This window comes from Pelecanus crispus, chromosome 11 (genome assembly GCF_030463565.1).
Source record: "Pelecanus crispus isolate bPelCri1 chromosome 11, bPelCri1.pri, whole genome shotgun sequence".
Lineage (NCBI taxonomy): Eukaryota > Metazoa > Chordata > Aves > Pelecaniformes > Pelecanidae > Pelecanus > Pelecanus crispus.
The window spans coordinates 27,225,696-27,248,742 of NC_134653.1; the positions used below are offsets into that span (position 1 = coordinate 27,225,696).

The 23,047-nt window shown below is 45.4% G+C and overlaps 1 protein-coding gene across 3 annotated transcripts in view; it reads left to right on the forward strand.

The window, feature by feature from the left end:
- The window catches only part of BCR (BCR activator of RhoGEF and GTPase), a 103,483-nt gene that overhangs the window by 55,631 nt on the left and 24,805 nt on the right, over nucleotides 1-23,047 (forward strand). Inside the window, exons 2-8 of one of the 3 annotated variants that reach the window (XM_075718117.1) lie at nucleotides 4,431-4,466; nucleotides 7,474-7,568; nucleotides 8,949-9,134; nucleotides 12,777-12,884; nucleotides 14,637-14,697; nucleotides 15,618-15,670; nucleotides 16,019-16,159. In XM_075718117.1, coding sequence (XP_075574232.1) covers nucleotides 4,431-4,466; nucleotides 7,474-7,568; nucleotides 8,949-9,134; nucleotides 12,777-12,884; nucleotides 14,637-14,697; nucleotides 15,618-15,670; nucleotides 16,019-16,159 — 680 coding nt within the window. Of the gene's footprint in view, nucleotides 1-4,430; nucleotides 4,467-7,463; nucleotides 7,569-8,948; nucleotides 9,135-12,776; nucleotides 12,885-14,636; nucleotides 14,698-15,617; nucleotides 15,671-16,018; nucleotides 16,160-23,047 lie in introns of all 3 variants that reach the window. The other 2 variants (XM_075718116.1, XM_075718115.1) reach the window with 2 other exon arrangements.

Below are 23,047 nucleotides of genomic sequence, written 5' to 3' on the forward strand. Positions count from 1 at the left end.
ATGCACTATGTACAACCCTTTGACAAAATATTAAGACTGTGAAGTCATTCAGAAGTTAAGAAAAGACTATGGTTATCCAGCCATGCCTTGTGCCTATAGCCTTGTCGTGAATCTTTATGATAACTTTCAATTATGCAGTCGTGTCCTATTGTTTCTATGGGGCTCCTGCATTGTTCAGTGTATCTAGTGAATGATACTCACTGGATTCAATATTTTACCTCTAGAGCTACGCGTACACCTTATTTACAGGACCCTGTGCAAGCTCTGCTCTGAGTACAAAAGTACTCATTTCCTTTTGGCATGACCATTAACTCCCAATACAGTTGGAATGCTACACAGGTCTTAATTATCCTTGCAGTGTTCCTGTGAGATAAGAGGATGGTATGTTCACTAACCACAGGTAATCAAGGCAGACAGATTATAGGAAAAGCACCTGCTAATTTTGGGTGCTTAATGTGAGATGCGTAATGTTCTGCAAAACCAGGTTCTGACTTTTAATGCAGTTTTCTTCACATTTAAAGGAAAATCCCTTTATTTTCACTTGCAACCAAGAGTTAACAACACTCCAGTCAGGCACCCAGAAAATGAAAAACATTGCAAACAGGGTTTTGTTTGGGTTGTGGTTTTTTTTTTTTTAATATAATTCTAAGTAATTCGCTTAGCACCACGCAGATATAGCAGCATTCTGGTGTGATGTTCATCTGCCTTATCCATGAGACCAGCCTTCCTGTTGGAGACTGGGTTGTTGCTATCTGGATGTTGAGGGCATTTTGCTTTGACTTATTTTGTGGGCTTGCTCTGGGCTTTGTATTTTTCTGCCAAGTGTTTGACTAAGTCCTTCGATCTCCTTATAGCAGCTATAGCCTTTGGCTGGATAGCGCATCAGGGTTCCACCTGGTCTACCCAGCCACAATAAAGAAAGTGCAGAGTGGCAAAAGCAGTGTCTCTTTCTAAAAGACAATGAAGGGATACCTCCTGGACTACTTGTGGAGGAGCTTCATGTTCCGTCAGTGTGTAGGGTGACCACCTCCCAGCACCTCATGTTCTGTGTTCCAGGCAGTGAGGGCCACAGATGACTTTCAGAAGGTTTGTGGTGTTCTACACCTTGTCATTTGGGATCTGTTTTCCAACCCCCCCTACTATCTGCGTCATATAAGCAGACTAAAAGATGCTGGCTGGTCAGCCTCCAAACTGTACCACTTCAGCCACCTCTTAGGTGTTCATATTCCAACTGTGATGTGTCCATTGCACAAACATCTGTTGCTATCCAAGGAGGGTGACAAGAGGTGCACCAGTACTAGTTTTGTCTGTGACCCAGAGAGGACATAATCAACATGGGTGTTTGTAGTGTGGATCTCAGCATCCCCTGACTCATCACTTTTGTGGTAAGGAGGCCTTAACAAATGTTTGTATTGAGCAAGCTAGGTTGTACCCCCTCTTCTGGCTCTTCCAGATTGCCGTGCTGAGCTGCTGACGCATGTCCTGGCATAAAGCTGATGCTTTTGCCAAACTTTGACTGTTCCTCTGAAGCAAGCCTACAGGGGAAAGAGGAAAAAGGAGAAATAGGTTCCACTAATGCTTAAGTTGTTTGTTTGTTTAACTTGAGAAGTGATTTAATTTTCCTGAACCTTGCTTTCTGTAACAGTTGAACTGTTGTGATTGAACTTTCAAAAAAATTCTGGAAACCTGTCTTGGAGAATGTCAGCCCAAATGTTTGCCAAATAAGGCAGTGCTGGTAGCTTCAGAAGGTGTCAGACAGTGTGTGTAACAAGTAGTTGATAATTCACTCCCAGAAAGAGAAAGAATGTGTCTGTCTTCACCATATAGCTAGGGTGAAAAGTGGAGTAGATATGTGGATAGAATTACAAGAGGAGAGAGGGAGAGCTTGGTACAGTATTCTTGGGGCACAGGAAAGTGTTGGCACAGCTGCAAAGTTAGTGACTGACACCCTTCACTAGAGAAGAGTTAGTGCCAAGAGTTTTGGAGTTGGGTAGCTTGCAACTTGGAGGTTAGAGAGACTGAGAGAGGATGAGAAGCTTCAGTCATCATGATCCTATTGCTGCTATTCACATGAGGAGAGATTACAGTGATGGGAAGAGTAGAAATAAGAAAGGTCTTTCAAGATCTGCTCACCAACAAAGCCAGGCTCAAAGACATATGTGGAGCTGAGGGTGTGGGGCTCTGTGGAGGTGGGTGCCGGGTTGCCAGTGGAAAGGCAAAGCTGGTTCCACCCCCCTAGGAAATGAGGGGAGTCACTTTTCTAGAGTTTAGAAGAATCAGTCTAGACCAAATTCTTTTGTTCTCACTGTCTGCCAGCTGTGAGGAAAGCAGAGCTGTGGAAGAGCAGGTTGTGGACTTTTCTCCTAGATTGGTCCCAAGGGGGTCCAGAAAAGTTGACCTCTGAAGCCACATCAATAAATGGGATTACTGCTCTGCTTGGTACTACTCTCGCTAGCTTGTCCTTCCCCCTCCAGCATTTCCAAATCCTCATTTCTTCCTCTCAGTATTTGGTTTTGTTTGTTTGTTTTGTTCTACTGTCACTTTCCCCTCACCACCCCCAACAGATGCAACTTTACCTTTTTGTTCTCCAGCTCTTTGCTCTGTAAGGGCTCTGCCTGGATGTACAGCCCTTCCTGAGGAGAGCTGGCACATCGGTACTGGTGTTATAAATAATGTTGGCTCCTCTCCCTGCTCCTTCCCCTCCCTGCATGATTGGCTTGATTACGGAATTTGCCCTGTTTAATATCACCAAGACAATGAGACACCTCCAGCCTGTTTAGCAGAAGCTTTCAAAGATATTTACGCTTTAAAAATTGAAATTAGTTTTTCTCTTTCGTAGGCTGTCAGCTTCTCTATGAGATTCTGAGCTGTCCTTACGGGAAACCTCTCCTTTGAACACATTCACTGCACAACATATGAACACACTGTACCAAAGGAAGGTCTGAGAGTTAAAGTGCCTTTTATACGCCCACTTTGAATCACTGATTCTCTTTACAGAGCTGTGCCGGCAGCAACCACTTTGCAAAATCTTGTGTGTTGTGGTTTCTAGATTCTTAATCTGCGTTCTAACATTTGCAAGAAAACAATTATTGCTGTTAATTTAAACAACAACCAGAAAGCCCCAAGTTCTTTAAACAGAGTCGGGAAGAGCTGAATCTGTCTAATCCTTGGAGCTGGTGAATCTCAGGCTTGCAGTAATTGAATACAACATGCAATGCCAACCTGGTTAGTATACTAAAGTACTTAGGCTGACAAGCTGTAAACACATTCATAACAGCCATGGCTTGGGGCCAGTGTATGCACGCTCTCTAATGTCTTCAGTGCTTCTAACCACTCTGACTGGCCCTGGTTCAGGTCGCAAGATTGCATGTATGACTGTGACTCAGTCTTTTGGTTTTTAAGTCTTTGGAATAGCAAGAAGCACCATCCAGTTGAGAAGAAAGGGCCAGAACCTTATAGGCATGAGGTACCTGTGAAACTTCCTTTATACTGCTTTCCACCTTCCTTTTTGTTTTCTTTTTTTAAAAATATTGTTCACGAGGAGTGGGAACAGAGCATCGATTTCTTGCTTGCTTGTTCAAGGGCTGGGTGTTGGGTCCTCACAGCTCCCATGGCAGACAGACAGGAATGTGCTGGCTGCTGCCCCATGATAGTCTTGTAAGATAGATTTATTCTGAAGCGTATGGGTAGAGAGGTAGCCAAAAGATGGAAGGGCAGTGGAGAAAGGCTAGAAATGGATGCTAGCATCAAAGAGGTGGGGACAGAGTCAGAACATGAAATACCAGTTGGACTTGTACACATAAAAAATGGGCTAACCAAGCCGGGTAGGAAGCATGGGATGGACTGCTGACCAGCTGGCACTCCCTGCTGAGTGGTTAGAGTTTGCCAGTACAGGCTGCTCCCACATCCTGCGCGGAACATCCCTTCTGCACTTCAGTTAATAGGTGTATTTTCCCCTAGCTAATGTGGTCTGGTAGATGTGGTACTAGCTCCTCCCCTTGCCACAAGCAGCCCAAAGATTTCTAACTGCTTCCTTCTTGCCAGGGTAGGGGAAAGGAGCCCTCAGCCTTGGCAGGTCTCCCTGAACCAGTGGGGAGCTTGATACCTACGCCCAGGGTGTTCCCTCTCTTAACTGCCCTTCTGCCTGGAGTACAGAAACAGAGCAGTCAGTGAGGCTGTTGTGGTCATAGCATTGCTCTTTGTTCCCCTTTTTTGTCAGATATGGGCAAACCAGAAAATGCCCTTGGCAACTGGGTGCATCACATCTTGGGGTGCTGCAAGGGAAGAGTGGAAGGACAGTCTTGCAGTATCTCTGCCTGCTAATTGCTCTGTCTTGTTTTGGGTGAGCAGGTGAGCCTGTTCCCAACTTCGTAAGTGAGGAGTGTTGTAATACCAAATACTAAACTTGCTCCTCTTCTTCCTGATGTTGGCACCAGCTCCCAGTGAGTTTCTCAGTCCTGGAGTAAGTTTCGTAACAAGTGTGACTTAAAAAGCACCCTGAGGCTGAAGAAGCACAGGGGCTGTTTTCCAGATGTTCATCTAGCAGCAAGCCCCAGATGACATTGTCAGAAAAGGCCTCCCTCAGCAGGAAACTCATGTCAGGGCACTGGCTCTCAGAAGGAAATACAGGGTGGCAGCACAATGCAGACAGCAGCGCCGTGGTGTCGTATTGATCCCTGACACAGCAGGAACAGCAGGAGATCATCTTTTCACATATGAGGAATCTATATGTAAATTGGAGGAACTGCATTGGAAACCTTGTAATGTGCTATGTGATTGTTGGATAAACTCCTCTGAGGGCTTCTTCAGCAACTGCTGTACGGTAGCTTAAAGCAGCCAGGCCCTGCCCTGCCTGGCTGCATCTGAGGCTAGAGTATTGCAAGCATCACACTTGGAAAATGCTCCTCTTAAAAAGGGTTAGGACAATACCATGGACTTTGCAAAGTGACCTTGTGGTAATGGCCAGGAAGGAAGGCCTCTAGTGTGTCCTGGGAGATGTTTGTCTCTCCAAAAGCACATCTCTTTTAAAGAGAGGAAATTAACATTCAGGCAGAAAATGCTGTCTCTGTCAGCTGACGATGCCCAGCAAGAACTGGCTTATAAATTAAAGCTTTTATTTGTGAAGAGGAAAACTGTGCTCAGTGCTATAAGGAAAACTGTTGTGCCACTGTCGCGATGGGGAGGTTTGAATCCTTTAAATAACTTGTCATTGTGTACTGCTCTTTACAGATGTTACAAACATACCCAGCTGTTTTTTAAATCCTCACCTCCTCCAAGAAGACCTGCTAGAGATAATTATAGTGCTGTGTCAATATTGACCAGTTACCTCATCCTCAGGAGTGAGGACTTTGGAGCACTGTTAGTTTTTCTCAATGCTTCTTTGTGAAGCTGCATTTTTCTTTTGTAAGTGTTGTAAGAAATCTTTGGAAACCAAGAACTATTGTGTTTTTCTTGCACCAGGGCTGCTACATCTCTGCCTCTTCGGATGAAGGCACTTTGTTAAACATCTTGGGGCTGTCTTGATTATGTGTATGTGCCATACCTTACAAAATGGTCCATGAGGTGGACTTCCAGACACTACTGGTACAGAAATCATAAGGAATGGTCGTAACGTTGTTGCACATTTCTGTTTGAGCTGTAACAGTCACACAGGTGCTCTGTAGCTGCACAGAATCTGTTGCAGCATTCATTTTACATGTAGATCGTCACTGGTGTTTTTCTGAAACCTGAACATGACTGTTGAATTACAAAGTCCTAGCTTCTTTGAGATGCCCTTTCAAGACTTTAAAAGGCACTGTGGTTCTTACTGAACCTCACTGAAGGGCGGGATGCAAAGACAAGTTCTTCTTTCCATGTAGTACCTGACGTGCGTGTGAATTTTACTCATTTCCTTAGAACAGCTTCTGTCTGCCACTTTTATTTAAGAGGTGATGGTGGTATTTGACACCTCACAAAATTCTTATAAAGTAGTTGCTGCAAGGTCTTTTAGCCTAGAAAACAGCTTGTGAAATTTAATGAAAACGTTCAAAAATCATGATGGTTATTGATGAGACTGAATCCAGAAATATCTGGGAGCGTGAGGATCTGTTTCTTTCTTTGTGTGGTGCGTAGGCTCAAAGTCACATTCAGGATGTGTTACTGTAAGCTTACCTATAGCCAAGATACCTTGTCTCCATAATGAACCTCTTATATACATCTGCAGGGTTCAAAGCATAGGACCCTAAACTAAACAGAGCTTTTTTTGTCAGCTGTAGGGCTTTATGTTCAGTCAATAGAGTGGAGCATACCGCTATGTTTCCTGATCCTCCTGCTGCTGAAATCAATAGCTGAAGATTCCTCTGGATATTAAGAGGAGTAGGATGAAGCTCTAAACAACCTACCCAAAGCCCCTGAAAAGTATCTACCCTTTCAGATCCAACTACTGACTCTATTCTTAGAGACATTGAACAACATAAAAAGGTTGCAAGAATTGTAAAAAGCCATTTCTGTGAATGACAGAAATAAAAAAACCTGGAAATAAGATTCTATAAAAGGGGAGTGTTTCTCATTATTTATAACCTTCATTGTTCAGCCACATTTTTTTTCAGAGCTGGTGGAAATATTTCATTTCACTTTATCAGGTTAAATATTGTTCAGGTAACAGTTTTGAGAGGAAGGATAATTGAAATTCAACAGAGAGGATTACTGCTGCTCTTAACACTTGATGTTAGTCTTCCCTTGATGGGTACATTTGCCCATGAATGTATTTTGTTTTCTCTCTCTTTCTTCAACTGTTTTGGTTAAGAACTCCTTCATGGAATCCCAATAAGAAAATCAGCATGTGTGTTCCAAGCAGTGCTGATTATTCTGTCTTCTAACTAAAAATAGACACTGTGCAAGCTGGCACTGAAAAATAATTTAGTGAACAGTAGAGAGTGGGAGAAAGAACAGCCATCTTAACAGCAATGTCAGGCTGTAACTGCTGTGTATTAATGCACATCTGTGTAGATGCAGGGGGAGTGATCCTGTCTGCATAGAGAAACATGGCTTTGGAGTAAGATCATAGAGAACTCTTCGTGGGAGGAGGGAGTGAATTGCACATAACCAAGGGTCCCTAAGATTTGTTTAGGAGGATAAATTCTGAATTTTTAAGTTCTGTGTTTTGAATTTTGTGAAGAAGTCCAGACACCTAATTGGATGACTAAAGCTAACACCTGTAAATAATCTAAGTGACATCAGTTGCTGGTAAATAAAAATGTATTTAATGTTTTATGTTTGCATGTTTCTAGAAACAGGGCACTGAGCACAGGTGGGTTTTTTGCTTGGTTGGTGTGTTTTAGTCTGAAAGTGTGCTGTGGTCAGCTGAATGGTATCTGTTACTCTCCATCCTCATTCTTGGTTTTTTTTCTTTCTCCCCCTCCCCCCCCCCCTTTTTTTCCTTGTTTTTTTCTTTTTCTTTTTTCTCCCTAACAACTTCTTTGTAGAGTGAGCCAGACCTGGAGAAAGGCCTGGAGATGAGAAAATGGGTCCTGTCAGGAATCCTAGCCAGTGAGGAAACCTACCTGAGCCACCTGGAGGCTCTGCTGCTGGTAAGCGCTGGTGGCAGATACCATTTCAGACACTGGTACTTCAATTTTCACTGCTGCTTCCATCCCAAGTTTCCCAGAACTTCACTTACCATGGGTTACAAATTACCAGGTGCAAAGGGTACCTGTTACTCCTCCAGGAGAGAAAGAGAGACTTAGAGAGGACTGCATATGGCACAACCAGGGAGTTATTATAGAATCATAGAATCGTTTAGGTTGGAAAAGACCTTTAAGATCATCCAGTCCAACCATTAACCTACACTACCAAGTCCACACTAAACCAATCAAGGGTAGACTAGACTAAACCGTGTCCCAGAGTGCCACGTCTACCTGTTTTTTGAACGCTTCCAGGGATGGTGACTCCACCACCTCTCTGGGCAGCCTGTTCCAATGCTTGACTACCCTTTCCGTGAAGAAATTTTTCCTAATATCCAACCTAAACCTCCCCTGGCGCAGCTTGAGCCCATTTCCTCTTGTCCTATCACTAACTACTTGGGAGAAGAGACCAGCACCCACCTCACTACAACCTCCTTTCAGGTAGTTGTAGAGAGCGATAAGGTCTCCCCTCAGCCTCCTCTTCTCCAGGCTAAACAACCCCAGTTCCCTCAGCCACTCCTCATAACACTTGTGCTCCAGACCCTTCACCAGCTTCGTTGCCCTTCTCTGAACACGCTCCAGCACCTCAATGGCTTTCTTGCATTGAGGGGCCCAAAAGTGGACACAGTATTCCAGGTGCGGCCTCACCAGCGCCGAGTACAGGGGGACAATCACCTTCCTGCTCCTGCTGGCCACACTATTCCTGATACAAGCCAGCATGCTGTTGGCCTTCTTGGCCACCAGGGCACACTGCTGGCTCATGTTCAGCCAGCTGTTGACCAACACCCCCAGGTCCTTTTCAGCCAGGCAGCTTTCCAGCCACTCCTCCCCAAGCCTGTAGCGTTGCATGGGGTTGTTGTGACCAAAGTGCAGGACCCAGCACTTGGCCTTGTTAAACCTCATACAGTTGGCCTCGGCCCGTGGGTCCAGCCTGTCCAGGTCCCTCTGCAGGGCCATCCTACCCTTGAGCAGATCGACACTCCCACCCAACTTGGTGTCATCTGCAAAGTTACTGAGGGTGCACTCAATCCCCTCATCCAGATCATTGATAAAGATATTAAACAAGGCTGGCCCCAAAACAGAGCCCTGGGGAACACCGCTTGTGACCAGCTGCCAGTGTGGTAGTATCCAGGAGTCCTGTCTTTCAGTATCCTGTGCCAGTTATTAGACACGTTGCTGTACAGTTGGACAGAGATTAAGGAAATTGCAAATGTCCGACGTTGTAATGTGGCAAGGGTGAGTGTACTTGGGTTGCATGATAACGATTTCCTTCATTCTTCATTTCAGCCTATGAAGCCTTTGAAAGCAGCTGCCACCACCTCTCAGCCTGTGCTGACTAGTCAGCAGATTGAGACAATATTCTTCAAAGTGCCTGAGCTTTACGAGATCCACAAAGAATTCTATGATGGGCTCTTTCCCCGTGTGCAGCAGTGGAGTCACCAGCAACGTGTAGGGGACCTCTTCCAAAAGTTGGTGAGTCAGCTACCATCACCGAAGCTTCTGTTAACTCTCATTCATCTCACCGGTGCTGGTACGATTCCCTTTGGTGACTGTGCACAGACCAGAGGGATGAAAGCCCATAGCTGGATTAGATGAGAGGCTTGTAGCTTTGCCTCGCTGCAGTGAAGGGCCTACAGCAAAAGTGGCTGTTTCATTGCCTTTGATTAAAGACTCCAACAAGCTATGCTACTGATACAAATACAGTTTCACAGAAATGTTGAATCTCCAGGTGTCTGTAGTGTCGTCAAACTATTTGCTTTAGAGGAGGATGGGAGAATGGCAGTGTTAAAAAGGGTACTTTTTAACACTGACAGCTAAGTGTTTCTCATTATTGCTGAGCTCCCTCACACATACTTCCTTCTCTCTGTAGTGCTTTGCTCTATCTTGTGCTGATTTGCTCTGTTTTGTGGTCATCACCTTTGGCTTTGCTTTTCTACCACCATCCTGGCCTTGATATTCCCCTTGCTGCTATGCTGATGCAATCAACCTGCTGCTGAGAATCTCCAAGCAACCTCAACAAAATTCTCTGAGTGCAGAACAGGGCAAAGACACATACAGCATATTCCCGAGGCTGAATTAAAATTGCTGAGTTTGAGCCAGATGACAAATTGTTTGCATTCTAGGAGATTCCTTTGGCCCCTTTAGCCTCTCCCCTAACATGTGTCAAAGAGCAAAGGATTAAAGGAGCTGTTTTTTCCTTTTTAGAAAAGAAAAGAATCTCTGCATTCCTGAGGTGCCTCTGATTCTCAGGGTAGGAGTGACATTCCAGTGAGGGGTTTATTAGATGGGGAGTGCGCTTTACCAGGGTCACTCAATTGTTAGCGGCTGTGTAGCCCAGCACCAGCCCCATCCCCTATGCAGCAGGGGGGAGATGGGCCTGGAAGATGATGTTTTCCATGCACACCAGCAGCTCAAGATCAAAATATGGGAATCTGCTTTTCACTACCAGCATGTTTTAGCCAGGGGGGGTCAAGTTGGTGCCTTGGTGAGTAGTTCATGGTATGCAATTTCAGCAACTGGTTCAAGAAGACAAAACCACCTGCTGCTGGTTGCTGAAGCAAAGATACAGAAGGCTGCTGAAAGTCTCACAAACTGTACTGAAAGTGTAGTGCAGCAATGAAGATAGCACTAATTGAAGAAGACCTGAATATATTCTTTACCACTGCTAACTGTCCGGCAAGCTTTGATTCCTTGTATAGCTACTTAGGCCTTTGTTTAAGACCATTTCTTTCTGATGGTCATTACAGGTCCAGGAGTTAAGCCCTTCTGGCACGCTGTTTTTATGTTCCTCTGATTTTTTTGTGTGTTTGTAACAGAATTGTTGATTTTGTTGGTTTAGTATTGGAAGCAAAGAAGCAAATTGCCCTAGTGCAGGAAGCTTTGAGCTAGCTTAGCAGTTTCAGTTTCTGGTGGTTTGGTACAGTATCAGTGGGAATTGTGAACTCTTTGCTGGATGAGATAAAGCTAATAATTCTTGTCAGGCAGTGGGAAGTAGCTAGATGAGAGAGACAGCAAGAACATCAGGCATTACAAGACATCTACACAGGATGTACATCAAATCTTTTGGAGCGGACTGTTTACTTGCGGTCATGTCATGCAGTCTGATGATAAACACTGGAATCCTTGTTATTATCCTGAGGTCCCTGGGGACATTGATTTTCCTTAATATCACGTAAAACAACGCACCGTAGATTGAAGTTATAGCTAGTGCATGCAAGGAGTTTTAGAATTTCATGTGGTCAGGCACAAAGTACGATCCATTTGCAACCTCAGTGACTGATATTCCACCTTTTTCCTGTTGAAACTAAGGAAAAGAAAAAAAAGATGCTAGGCATGTGGGAGTGAAATATGCTTCTCATTTTGGGGCAATATTTTATACATATTTTTATAACTAGAAAGGAAACACTTTAGAACTGTTTTTGGAAATGAAGAAATATTTAGCAAATATTATCATTGATAGTTTTCAGGAAAGGAAAAAAAATTAACCAAAAGCCAATTATTTCTATGAAAGCTTGTTTAATTTTCAGTGTCTTCTTTCTAATTGAAAAAGAGAAAACTTAAACCAGCATGAAAACTGTGTGTGAGCATTATTGCTTTGATTGGAAGCTCAGTTTTTAATGAAAAAGGTGTTTGCATGACAGCATGTTTAGAGGAGGAAAACAAAAGCTTAGAAAGACTGTTCAGGAGTAGCAGGAAATGAAAGAGCCACCCAGGAGCCACACAGGAATGGAGAAACCTTAAAGCTCTGCCATGTTAGCTGGCATCATGCAAACCTGAAAGTCATAAGCCCTGCAAATGATCAGTAATTCTCACAGCAGCTTCTTCACAGAATTGTGACCTGGTGGCAAATACAGATTTTTTTCTCCACACTGCTGAGGCCAGGTCATCCCTGGCATAAGTGAATGCAGTTTCCTTCAGCTTCAGTCATAACCATTTTATTTTGTATGAGGGTTGAGATTGGTTCCTAATCTTTCAGTAAAGTGTTCTCTAGGAAATAGCTCACTGTTTCTTAGCCTCTGTTAGCTAAAGAAATCTTCCATCGTCTCTTGCACAAAGCTCCATAGAGAATGGGGAACACAATGATTATGAGAGAGGAGGAGAGGAAAAGAGCACTGTCTGTGGGAAAGTTAACTGCTCTGCCTGTTGCACGTCTTGGGCAGAAGTGTCAGGGAAGTTGCAGGTAAGTGCAAGCTCTTCTGGTACCAAACTTCTCTTTAATGGAGCCTTTTACCGCACTCCAGCGGTTGGCCCACTACTGACCATGCACTTGCAAGCATGTTCAAGCTGCTGAGGTGTTTACAGCACAGCCTGTGCAGCTCTGCAACACAAAACCGGCTCAGACGAGCTTGGAAGCTACCCAGGGATTTCCCGAGCTGGATCTTATGTTCTCTGGCATGAATATGGCTGCAATTCCTAAGTCAGCAAATGGGATCAGTGCTAAGACTCAGTGATAATAATGGCTTATTACTGCACTCTGAGGCCTGCTCCACCTTATTCTGGACCAATTGCATATTCCTTCTGTTGGAAAAACTGCCATTTTCTGTCACCTAGTGCTGCAGTCACTGCCTTCCAAACAGACTGTGCTCTGGATCTCTCTTCTGTATTTTCAGCACTATGCTGCCCTCATAACGATGTTCGCTAATGCAGATATGTGTTAATGTCTGGGTTTGATTTAGTGCGTCCATCATGCAAAAGCCAACAAGTAGCTTACTGGGGTCGCATTTGTACTGTTGGGTTGAATCATTCCTGTCTGATTCATATTTTGTGGCAAATAGCCAGCAGCTCCAGTTGTATCAATGAGCTAAAATATGAACAGATAGTAATCTGGCAGCTCAGAAGGGAAAAATAGATGTCAGTAATAAGGAAGTGTCATTCTCGCAGGCTTCCACATCCTTCACAAGTGAACTTGTTCAGCATAGATGGAACTGGGTGCATGGGAGCACCTGTGTTGGTTAAACAAAGCTGAAAGGACAGAGATGTCTTTCTGGGCCTGCTCAGCATTCTCTGCAATTCTTTGGCGTGAAGGAGCATGACCTGATCATTAGATACTGAGGCTGGCCATCCCAAACTGTCATCTTCCCCAGCATTTATTTTATTTTGTTTTGCTTCCTGCAGGCCAGCCAGCTGGGAGTGTACCGGGCCTTTGTGGATAACTATGAAGTTGCTATGGAGACAGCAGAGAAATGCTGCCAAGCCAATGCTCAGTTTGCTGAAATCTCTGAGGTAATGTCATGGTATTCAGACACACGAGCCTTCTGGATCTGACTAATACCCTGCGATGTCACTCCTGTCTATCCTCCAAGTATCTTTGCAGGCCTGACTTCTGGAGGAGTTGTGAGCTCCTGTAGACTCACTGCTTCAGCTCATGTTCTTACAGCAATTTATACTTTCGGCTAATAGAGGTTATTACATAGACAGCCTTTATGTGCTGTCCTCACCCAAGGACTCTTGTAAAAACTGGCATTGCTTTGAACTTCTCAGTTCTGTGCCACCTTCATGCATTTCTAGAAGGGAAAGCTCTATCTGAGTTTCTCAAATATTTCTCTTGCTAATGATGCTGACTGTGGTGTAAAAAGCCATCCTTAACAATGTTTTGCATTACGGCTGTCAGTGGAATTGCAGGCTTCACTAGCGTGGAGAGGAGGAGAGGGTAGCTCTCTGTTTAAAAAGACAAGTGTGTCAGCTGTAGTCTATAATATTATTCATTGGGCTGCTCTGATTTCTTCTCTTTAAGAGGAGTACCTTGTGTCAAAGCATTTTGAATACTTTTTCAGGCTTCCCAGGCCACCAGCTTTGCCTGCAGTACATGGTCTCCTTGACTCTTTGTATTGAGGTGATTATATCTTGAAGAACTCAGTTGCCAAGAAAACATGAGCTTTGTTACATGTGTCCTTAAAAACAAGCAGATAAATAATCAGCTGAATAATACTGGGGGTGTTTATCCCGAATACATTCAATATTGCACATCCCTTTAGATTTTTATGATTAAGAGGTAAAATAAAACATGTTCCCTCTGTGAAATGAGGGAAGCAAGGCTTGCCTTTTGGGACCTGCTGGACTACTCTCATCAGAGTGCAAATGTCTTCTGTTCTCTCCTTTCCTGATGATTTCCGTCAGGTTCTGGTCCTTTGCCTGACCACTTCTGTGCTCTAGTGGTGTCAGCTCATTAGTAAAGTAGCTTCCCCTGTGCTTACTCTTCTTTCAGTACTAAAATGCATTTCATGGACTTTCCCATTTATTAATAGTAATATGTATAGGTAGTATTACGGTAGTCCCTAGAAGACAGAATAGAGGTTAAGGCCCCAGGGTCCTGGGCTCTGTGCAAATGTGATCCCTCGGTTTTGCTGTTTTCTGAAGGATAATTCTGAAATCATACTAGTATCTACTGTATTTGGAATGATGGTGATGATACTTTTGCATTTGTGTCCTGGTGAGGATTTCAGAGCTCAGAACATTAATGCATGTAGTATCACAGTCCATGTGCAGAGAGTCACAGGCATTGTTCCTCTTCTGCTGTGAGAGAGCTGACTTGTCCAAGGTCACCCAGCTCTGAGTACAGGTATAAGGAAGTATAACCTGGGGGTACTGAATCCCAATCCTGTACTTTATTTATTGGTGGTGTACATGTGCTGTGACAATGGCTGCATCCTTATGGACATGTCTTTCTCCTGCAGGTGATTTAAAAACTCCACCCTCCCTGTTGCTATAAGTGGTTCCCCGCTTTGCTGCATCTCTATTGACATGCACTCCTAAGAAAATTGCTTAATATTTGAGATGTGTGGGTGCCTGTGACATGGCAATGGTGGATTTACCAAGAAGGAAAGCACATTTTTCCTTCACTGACTTGAACTGGGATAGGGCTGTTCTCTGTTCACATTTAGGTTCTCCCTTAGAGGAGCAGATAGTCTCTTATATTCCCATGTGATATTTCAAGGTGATTGACTGTCTGCTACGTGGGTTTTCTTTTTCTTTTAGAATCTAAAGGCTAGAAGCACAAAGGAATCTAAAGATCAGACGACGAAAAATTCCTTGGAAAGTGAGTGATCCATGCAGAGGAGACTGTGGTTTGTCAGGACTGTGTGGAGGCTGTTGCCAAACCTCCACTCTCCCTTTTTCTTTTTAAATGCTGGAAGGTTATGGAGTCTCTGCTGGCTTTACCTGGGAAATCAGTTCCCTTTTGCTAAGTAGCAGAGCTTGTGCATAGTAAGCTGCATGTGTGCATGGGGAAGCCCCTACCCAGCTTAAGACCTCATCAGTCACTTTCAGCAAAACCAGGCCAACAAAAGGACTGCTGTGATTTTAAGAGAACATCTGCTACCCAGTGATAGCACAAATGCAATCCTAGCAGTTATTGTTACATGGGTTTTGCCCTATGGCAGCATCTAGAGAGCCTGGTCAAGATCAGGTTCCATGGGGCTTGTCTCTATGCACATGAGTAGAAGACAACCCATGTTGTAAGAAGCTTCCATACTCACTAATATAAAAGCCAATCCCTTTCCTGTGTTGGCCTATTATCAGGATTTGGAAGCACTCAACAGGTCATGCTGAACTTCAGGAGGAGGGATGCTCTGCCAACCTTTCGGGGACCTCCTTTGCAACTTTAAGAGTGCAAGGCCTGATTCTGACCTGTGGGACCAGGCAGGTTGCCAGGGAATTGTCGGAAGTGCGCCATGGTGTGTGCAGTTGTTCTGTACTACCTTGTGTGCTCCTCATCCACTTCCTGGCAGGGTGTGCTCACAAGTGGGCATCTGTTTGCTGTGGAGCATGCTTACTTCCTCTGTGTGTTCATGTGTGTTTTATTGGCTGTGCAGCACATTAACCTTAGAGAAGGGAATTTTCCAGCAGCTCATTGGTTAATAAACCTGTGCCTGTACATTCAGGTGCATTGGACAAGTTGCTCTAGGGGCTGTATTTAGGTACCTCTTCCTTACGTTCCTGCTGCCTTTTTTTCCACAGCTCTGTTATACAAGCCAGTGGATCGAGTGACTCGCAGCACACTTGTCCTGCATGTAAGTATCTGAAGGGTAGTCTTCAAACTTTAGGCTCCTTTCCTATTTTCTTTGCCCTTCAAATTTTTCATGGAGCTGCAGGACTGCAAAAATAAACCTGTCATGCTGCATAAGAGCCTCTTCCATTTACACTAAGGGGAGGGAGTCCGTAGGTAGGACCCTGCTACCTCTTCAGTTGTGTTACCAAGAAGTGCAGAGGATTTTCCTCTTCCTCTAGAGATAGCTTGCTCTAATCTCTAAGAAGAAGCTGGAGTATCTTGTCCTGCAGCTCTGGTCAGGGGCCCTCAGACCCTTCTGCTTTCCAGTGCTGCTCATGGTTCTGTTCTTTGTTTGTGTTCCTGGTGTCAGGATTTGCTCAAGCACACTCCAGTGAGCCACCCTGATCATCCACTCCTGCAGGATGCTCTGCGGATCTCACAGAACTTTCTCTCCAGCATCAATGAGGAGATCACTCCTCGTCGGCAGTCCATGACTGTAAAGAAGGGGGAGGTGAGTCTTCCTGCTTTCCTTGTTTTCTCTGTTTCTAAATACTGGTTGTGCCTTTTCTGTAGAGTGGACTAGGAAGTTATGCTATTAATTCGTTTGTTGCTAAGATACAGTTTATGCAGTGTCCTTGTTCTCTAAAGGATGTGGTAGAGCTCCTCTCTGTTTTCTGTTCGGAAAACAGTTTGGAAACCCAGAGGAGAAGTATGATTAGAGTTTTGTCCTTAGCATCGTTGTAATCATTTGTCATACATAATTTCTATGACGCATATTGCTATGTACTAAATGGATTTGTATTTTACCTGCAAACTGAAACCAAACAGGAAGCCTAGGAGGAGAAAAAGGTGAGGAAACATCAGAAATCATAAAAGGTTAGGAAAAGCTGTTTTCAAAAAATCATTCTCACCGTAAAACTAATTTTTGGATCCTCATTTCTAAAGAAGAATGTTGTAAATGGGACTAGGAAGCAAAATAAATGGAATGGGTTGGGAAAACTAAGTGAGGTGATTGACTCCTGAGGGTGTAATATAATTTCTCAGCTCTGCTAGGAGCTGGACTGCATCCAGAATGTTCTAAGATGTGCAGTTCCTTTACCTGCATGCAATGCTGTGCAAGGAGGGCATAGAGCTACACAACGGTAAAGTCCTGCATGCCTCAATGGGCTTGATTCATCTGCCTTATAATTTCATTAGAAAGCAATTCAGTCCTTCCCGATGAGGAAAGGCCAGGACTGACAGAAGTATTAAGAGAGAGAAGGACGTAGGAGATTGGACAAAAGAGAGGTGCAGCTCAGATAGTGTATGTGTAAGAGGAATTGTGGCAGCATGCCAGAGACACTGGCTGATCAAAAGTGACCCAAATTACCCTGTACAAAAACGTCTCTTACAAAGCCCAAGAGATTGTTTAAGATACCATGAACCTTTGTGATGTATTCCCAAATCCTGTCACCTAAACATGCTTGCTTTTAGCTGTTAAGCTGATTTTCAACTGACAAAGGTTTGTTAGAAGCTGCAGTACTGGGAATTTGGTGCACTTTGTCCTGCAAGTCTTGCTCATTGTCTCATTTTGTCAACTGAGGAAGTCTGCAGCTGAGAAAAGAAGAGGAGGAGCTGAGCAATTGGAGGCTGAGGTAGAAGCTCAGGCATCAGTCACCAGGGCCTCAGCAATAGTAGATGGCCTCATTAAAGTGGATGCTGATTGAGTTGTAGCAGAAATCGCAGGCTAGAATGCCCCCTCGCAGGGGAAGGGAGCATTTTGTGTTCTCCGGTTGTCTGTCAGCATCTCAATGAGGGATGCAGGCTTTGAAAAGTGTCATGCAGAATCCTAATGAGGTGCCAGAGCCGGGGCAGGCAGGATGATGGTCCTGATGATCTCTTTGTGGAGTGGTGTATTTGTCAGGTCTTAGAAAGCAAGAAGGGGAGGCTTGTCAGGTTTGGACTCGGCAGGCCTGTTCACACTCTCACTGGTCCTACACTGACTGCATGTATGATGTGGGGAGGGAAAGAAGGGGACATACCCAGGGAGAGGGCTGTGGGTGTGCTGGAGGGGACTGGGAACCCTTCGTGCTCTCCATCACTGCACGCAGCTTGCACTGAGCCCAGGGAAGAAAAGGACTTGCTTCTGATGCTTCCCTGAGTTTGCCTTCCACTCTGGGAATCTGGTAGTGAATACTTCCTTTAGTCATTCGGCACCAATATCCCACTTTTTTCAAAGCGGCAATGCCCCAGTTGACACCAGTCTGAGTCTAGAGAGTAGGTAGGTATCTTCACTCTCTGCATAGTAATCCAGAGACACAAGTCTGTTCCCAGCTACTCTGTGTGGGTTAGTGATGGCTGCTCCTTCCTACAAGCTACTTAGCTTGGGGTCATAGCTGGGTTTTGTTTATGCCTGTAAATCTTTCCTTTTCTACTTATCCTTTCCTCCCACTCGCCTTGCTTGTGCTTCCCCTAGGGTGACAGGACAGTGTGTAGTTTGCATCTCCTAATTGACTGCTCTCAATGCATAATGCATTTTTTATTTTAATGAATCACCAGCTTGCTTTGATGGCTTTTTTCATTATTTGTCTTCCTCCTGTTGAAATTTCCTTGGTGGAAAGGAAGGAGGGAAAACAGCCCTTTCCCCTCATGTATTGCTTAGGTGCTGATCTCGGTAATCTTTTTTTCCCAGTCCTTGCCTTTTATGTGGAATATTTTTCCGCTCTGAGTGTGTCGTGGGGAGGAGTCAAATCTCCTTTGCCAGCCTCTTGCTCCAGCTCTTTTTTTCAGGATTGCTTTGAACTGGGGAAAGCAGCCAGTTGTTAATCTCCCTAGTGACAGGCTGCTAAGGAGAGGAGTGCAGGTCAGGATAGAGTACAGGCTCATCAGTACAGTATTCCTCCCTTTTGCAATAGGTGATTCCCTGCTCTGGGAGCACCTGCTCAGTCTGACCTGCCTGCTGTTTTCCTGCATGATGTCAGGTGTCCTTCCTGCACACCAGCCCTCTGATTCTGCTTGCCTCAGTAGGCTTTTTTCTAATTCTAGACTTACGCGTATAAACTGAAAGTTTTCTGTGACGTGTGGACCTGGTTATTTGCTGGGCTGAATGAGTATTTCAGGTAGTGCAAGGAGATGGGAACAAAGGGAGTAAAACCATTCACCAGAGGGACAGAAAGGGCTACAACAGGGAAGGCAGTATCGGTGGGTTAAGCCTATGAACACATAGTTAGGTCCTTGCTGCCTGCCAGGCTGACTGTAGCTGGTCTTCTCTGCTTTGTGGTTTGCTGAGGGCTGTGGTATGGAGGAGCTAGGAGAGCGCTAGCCCCAGCCTGGCAACACAGGGGAGCCAGGAGGGCTTATCTGGGCTTTTGGGTCTGTTTCTATTTGGCCTGATCTGCTACATTTGCTTGCTCCCTCCTTTTTCTCCCATCTTTCTACTTTTGTGGTCTTACTTTTTTACCTTTTTTGGTGGATTATCTGCCGGTATCCACTTTGCCAACCCTCTAAATAACGAAACAAATGCATGGAGAGAAAGGGGGTCTGAGTAGCATTGTACCTTCTGACTCAGAATGCGAGCGGTGGAGAATCTTCGACCCCTTGGGACCATGAAGCAGGCATCATATTTGCTTGCTGCTGATCCTTCTTCACCGCTACCCTCTTGGCTTAAATAGGGAACCTGTTTAAGGTTCTGCTGGGGATGGTCCCTTGGAGAAGCAGGAAAATGAATGCTTTGAGGTGGAGGATGCGCCACTATTATGTGCCAGAAGGGAGGGAGTAATAACCTTTCTAGTCTTGTTAACAGAGCAGCTATAGGGACTGCACGTTTTTTTTCAGCTAAGCCTGCATACAAATGACTATAGAGCTTGTGTTGTCCTTCCCCACCAGAAGTAAAGGCTTGTGTTTCCAGCTAATTCAGCCTGTTCTTGTAAAGCAAGAATTAATGAAACTGCAAAAAATTGCAGAGTTCATCTGGGAGTTGGTGGTTCCTTTCTGGACTGCTGCTCATCTAATGCTCTTCGCAGGATGTTGTTTCAGGGCAGTTCAGACCAACCTGAGTGGTGGTGGCTGCCATTCTGCCTTGCCCCTGGTCATGCAGTCCCACCCTCTCTGAAGTGTTCACACTGGTATTTGTGTGATCCCACAGTGGCGTGGAGGAATGGAGCTGCCTAAAAATGAAGCCTTTTTGAGTTTTGGGTCACTCCGCTGGCTGCGTGGCTTAGTGTCTGGTCTCATCAGCACCAGTCCAGCCACAAGAGGGCTGACAGGCAGTTCCTTCTGGGATCAAGCCCACTAGATCACATGTTGGATCAGCTTATGCTACTGTGCACCTTTTCCCTTGCCCTGGCGAGAAGAGGCTGCTTGGCAAGCTGCTTTACCGTGTTTCTAAATGTGGTTCTAAACTGCAGTCAAGGGACTGGGTATCATTGCATTAGGCTGCCATTTAACTTGGTAGAGACCGAGTGTGCTAGGGAAGGGAAAGGACAAAGGACATTTGCAAAGGAGCAGAAGTGCAAACTAAAGCTTTTGAAAAGCTGAGAGCTAAGCTTAGACACAGGCAGCCATGCACAGCTTGAGGCCTCGTGCCTACTACTTCTGGAGGCCTTGGGCAGATGTTGGCAATAGAGCACTCACAAATGATCTTGGATGCTTCACACTCTGTCTTACAGCTGGAGTCAGAGAGCTCCTGGTGACAGGAGCTTTGGAAAGAAAACCAGAAAGGCTATTAAAATGCTCAAAGAGCAACCAGTTTAGCTCCCTAGGCAGAGCATCTCTTTATTCTGCAATGCTGGTCTTGCAACACACGCACACACACACAAGGAATCATTTTCTTCCTACGCTCTGCAGAAAGCTAAACCACCTCTTCCTCACTGACATATGCCAATACCCATCTCCCGCTCTTACCCTCCTCCTCCTGCATCGCACATGTTCCAGTCCTTCCCGGGGCTCTCGCCCACGCACGCTGCAGGCCTCTGCTGTCACCACATCGGATGAGCTCTTTCCTTGGCACACAAATGAGGAGATGGCCTTTTGTACAGCTGTGGTTCTGGATGAGTAGATTTTTAAATTTCACTTTTTGTAATGTGTCTCAGACAAGCTGGTCTTCTGCCACACTTCCTGGAGTTAAACAGTACGTGACAGCAGCAGAATTTATCATATGGAAACAGCACAAAAACACTGTAGGATGAATAGATGAGCATACAGGTAGTTGTGAGGTTGGTAGCAGAGGAGGGGGGAGATAATCACTGACAGAGGTAAGAGGAGGAGGACAGCAGTAGGCAATCCAAAGAGGATATCCAAGCACTGAAAGATGTACAGGGAGAGCTCTTTTGTCCAGAGCACTGAGGTGGGTGGGAGAAGCAGCAGCAGAAAACATGCAAAAGAAAGCAGGGCTTAGAAAGGAGACTTGAGAGTTATACTGCACCAGTACAGGAGCTTTGCAAGAGCCACTGAAGGTAACAGTCAGCCCAGGCCCTGTTTGAGAGATTAGTTGATCCTAATTCACTCCATTATGATACAAAACAGGAAGTTTTCCCCCAGGTCTCCTGGAACATCTTTCTATAGCTGAGCTCAGCTCCTCTGCTGGACACCTGACAGTCTTGGGGCTGTCTGTGGAAGAGGGGGGGTTACTCTGCCACTGTACTGCCACTCTGATTCTAAGCTTATGTTTTCTTGGATGTTTATTTGGTGTTTCTGTACTCTGTATGTCATTTCAGGGTATTTCAGGAAACCTTTAGTAGCTTTGGTAACCCTAGCGAACAGAGTAACTTTGGAAACAAGGTAGAGAGATGGTTTCCTACACATGGGCTATTTTATGTCATGGACAGCAGGGTCACCCAGCCAGAAGACCTCGTGTTCCAGGAGACCCTGTTTAACAGGAGGCCACCAAAGGAATACCTGTTGCTGGCCCTGGGTGAGAGGAGTTGACCAAAGTGGGCTTTGGTTCCCAAACTGCTAGAGAAGGCCTGTGAAGCTGAGGTGGCATGGGCATCTGACTGGCACAAGCCCTATCTGAGGGGGTTGCTGGCTCCCCCAGGGTTGGGTAGGATGGGCTGACTCATGTCGGGAGGTCTGGGAAGGTGCCCTGCGCTCCCTCACTGTGGGGTTTGGCAGGGATCCGGTAAGCCAGTTGGGAAATCCTTTTATTGTTTCCCTCTGACCTGCTGAACCCTCCCGGCAAGATGAATCATTTGCAACAGAGGATGTGACCCTTTGCTGGAAGCGCTCCTCCTCTGCTCCACAGATGCTGAGCAGCCTGGGGCATGCCTGTTGTGCCCAGCCCTAAAGAAAGTCCTGTTTTCCGAGAGAGGCTGGTAGTTAAGTTAGATCTAATATCAAGCTCCACACCCCTGCGAGGAGAGATTTCCTGACATGATCCATAAATGCTTTCTCCTGTTCTCTCCTCCCCAGATACTTGGTTGCTTTTGTGGCAGTTTCCCCTTGCTGCTTGCTGAAGGGAGACCTTCTCAACTAGCTCATGAGTGAGAAGATATGAAGAATGAAAGGTGTGGGAAGCTGAGTGTTTTCCTCTCAGTGGCTGACTGGAATACATCCCTTTCACCTCTTTACTTATGTTCCAGTCAAGCTGGGAAAATACAGCCTTGTCTTCTTCCCACCCAGCTCTCTTTCTGGGGAGATCATGCTGCCAAAGACTTTTTGCTGCCTCATGGTAGCACTGTGTCTCATGTCAGTCAGGGTATTTTGTACCTAAGAGTGCTAGCCAAAATAAAGTCAGTGCAAATGAATGGTACCTCAGTTCCAGATGGGAAGTATGAAGGCTGTTGAATCACACCCCTGTTTTGGCATCGTATGGATGAGCTTTCTGCTTGGGTATTGGGGAGATGTGGGACAGAGAGCATGGCTGCTTGGAGGAAGTCTGCTTGGATGGTGACAGCCAAGGACTGTGCAGCAGCAGGTTAGGTGCAACTTCAGAAGGCGGGAGAAGGGGTAGCTTGGTTGGACCAGGCAGGCCATATGGGGAGGTCTGTAGCCTTGCTGCAGGGAATACTGATGGGCTCTTCTTTTCTTACTTTGTGGAGGCCTGACACAAAGGTTTCCAGTCACTGGTGCCTCTGTAGAGGCTTCCCCTTCACCTGAGGACATGTTTGTCTTCAAAATACTCTTGTCTAGATGATGGTACTGGAATAGGGCTGAGCAGTAGTCCTTCACAGTCCTCCAACAGCTCTCATGGGCCTGTGCCCTTCATGGCTTGTGAAGAAACACATTGCTGGCCATGTTCTTGGCCTGCCTCTGCCACCAGAGACATCTTCCCAGGATGGGATGCTGAGACTGTGCTCTGGGCTAGTCTGGGGTATTTTTCAGCTAGGAACTCTCGGCAGGGTGCTGCGCTGGGGACTTGGCTGATCTCACACACTGCCAGTGCCTGGCAGAGGGGAACATAAGGCCAGGTCAGGACCCTGCC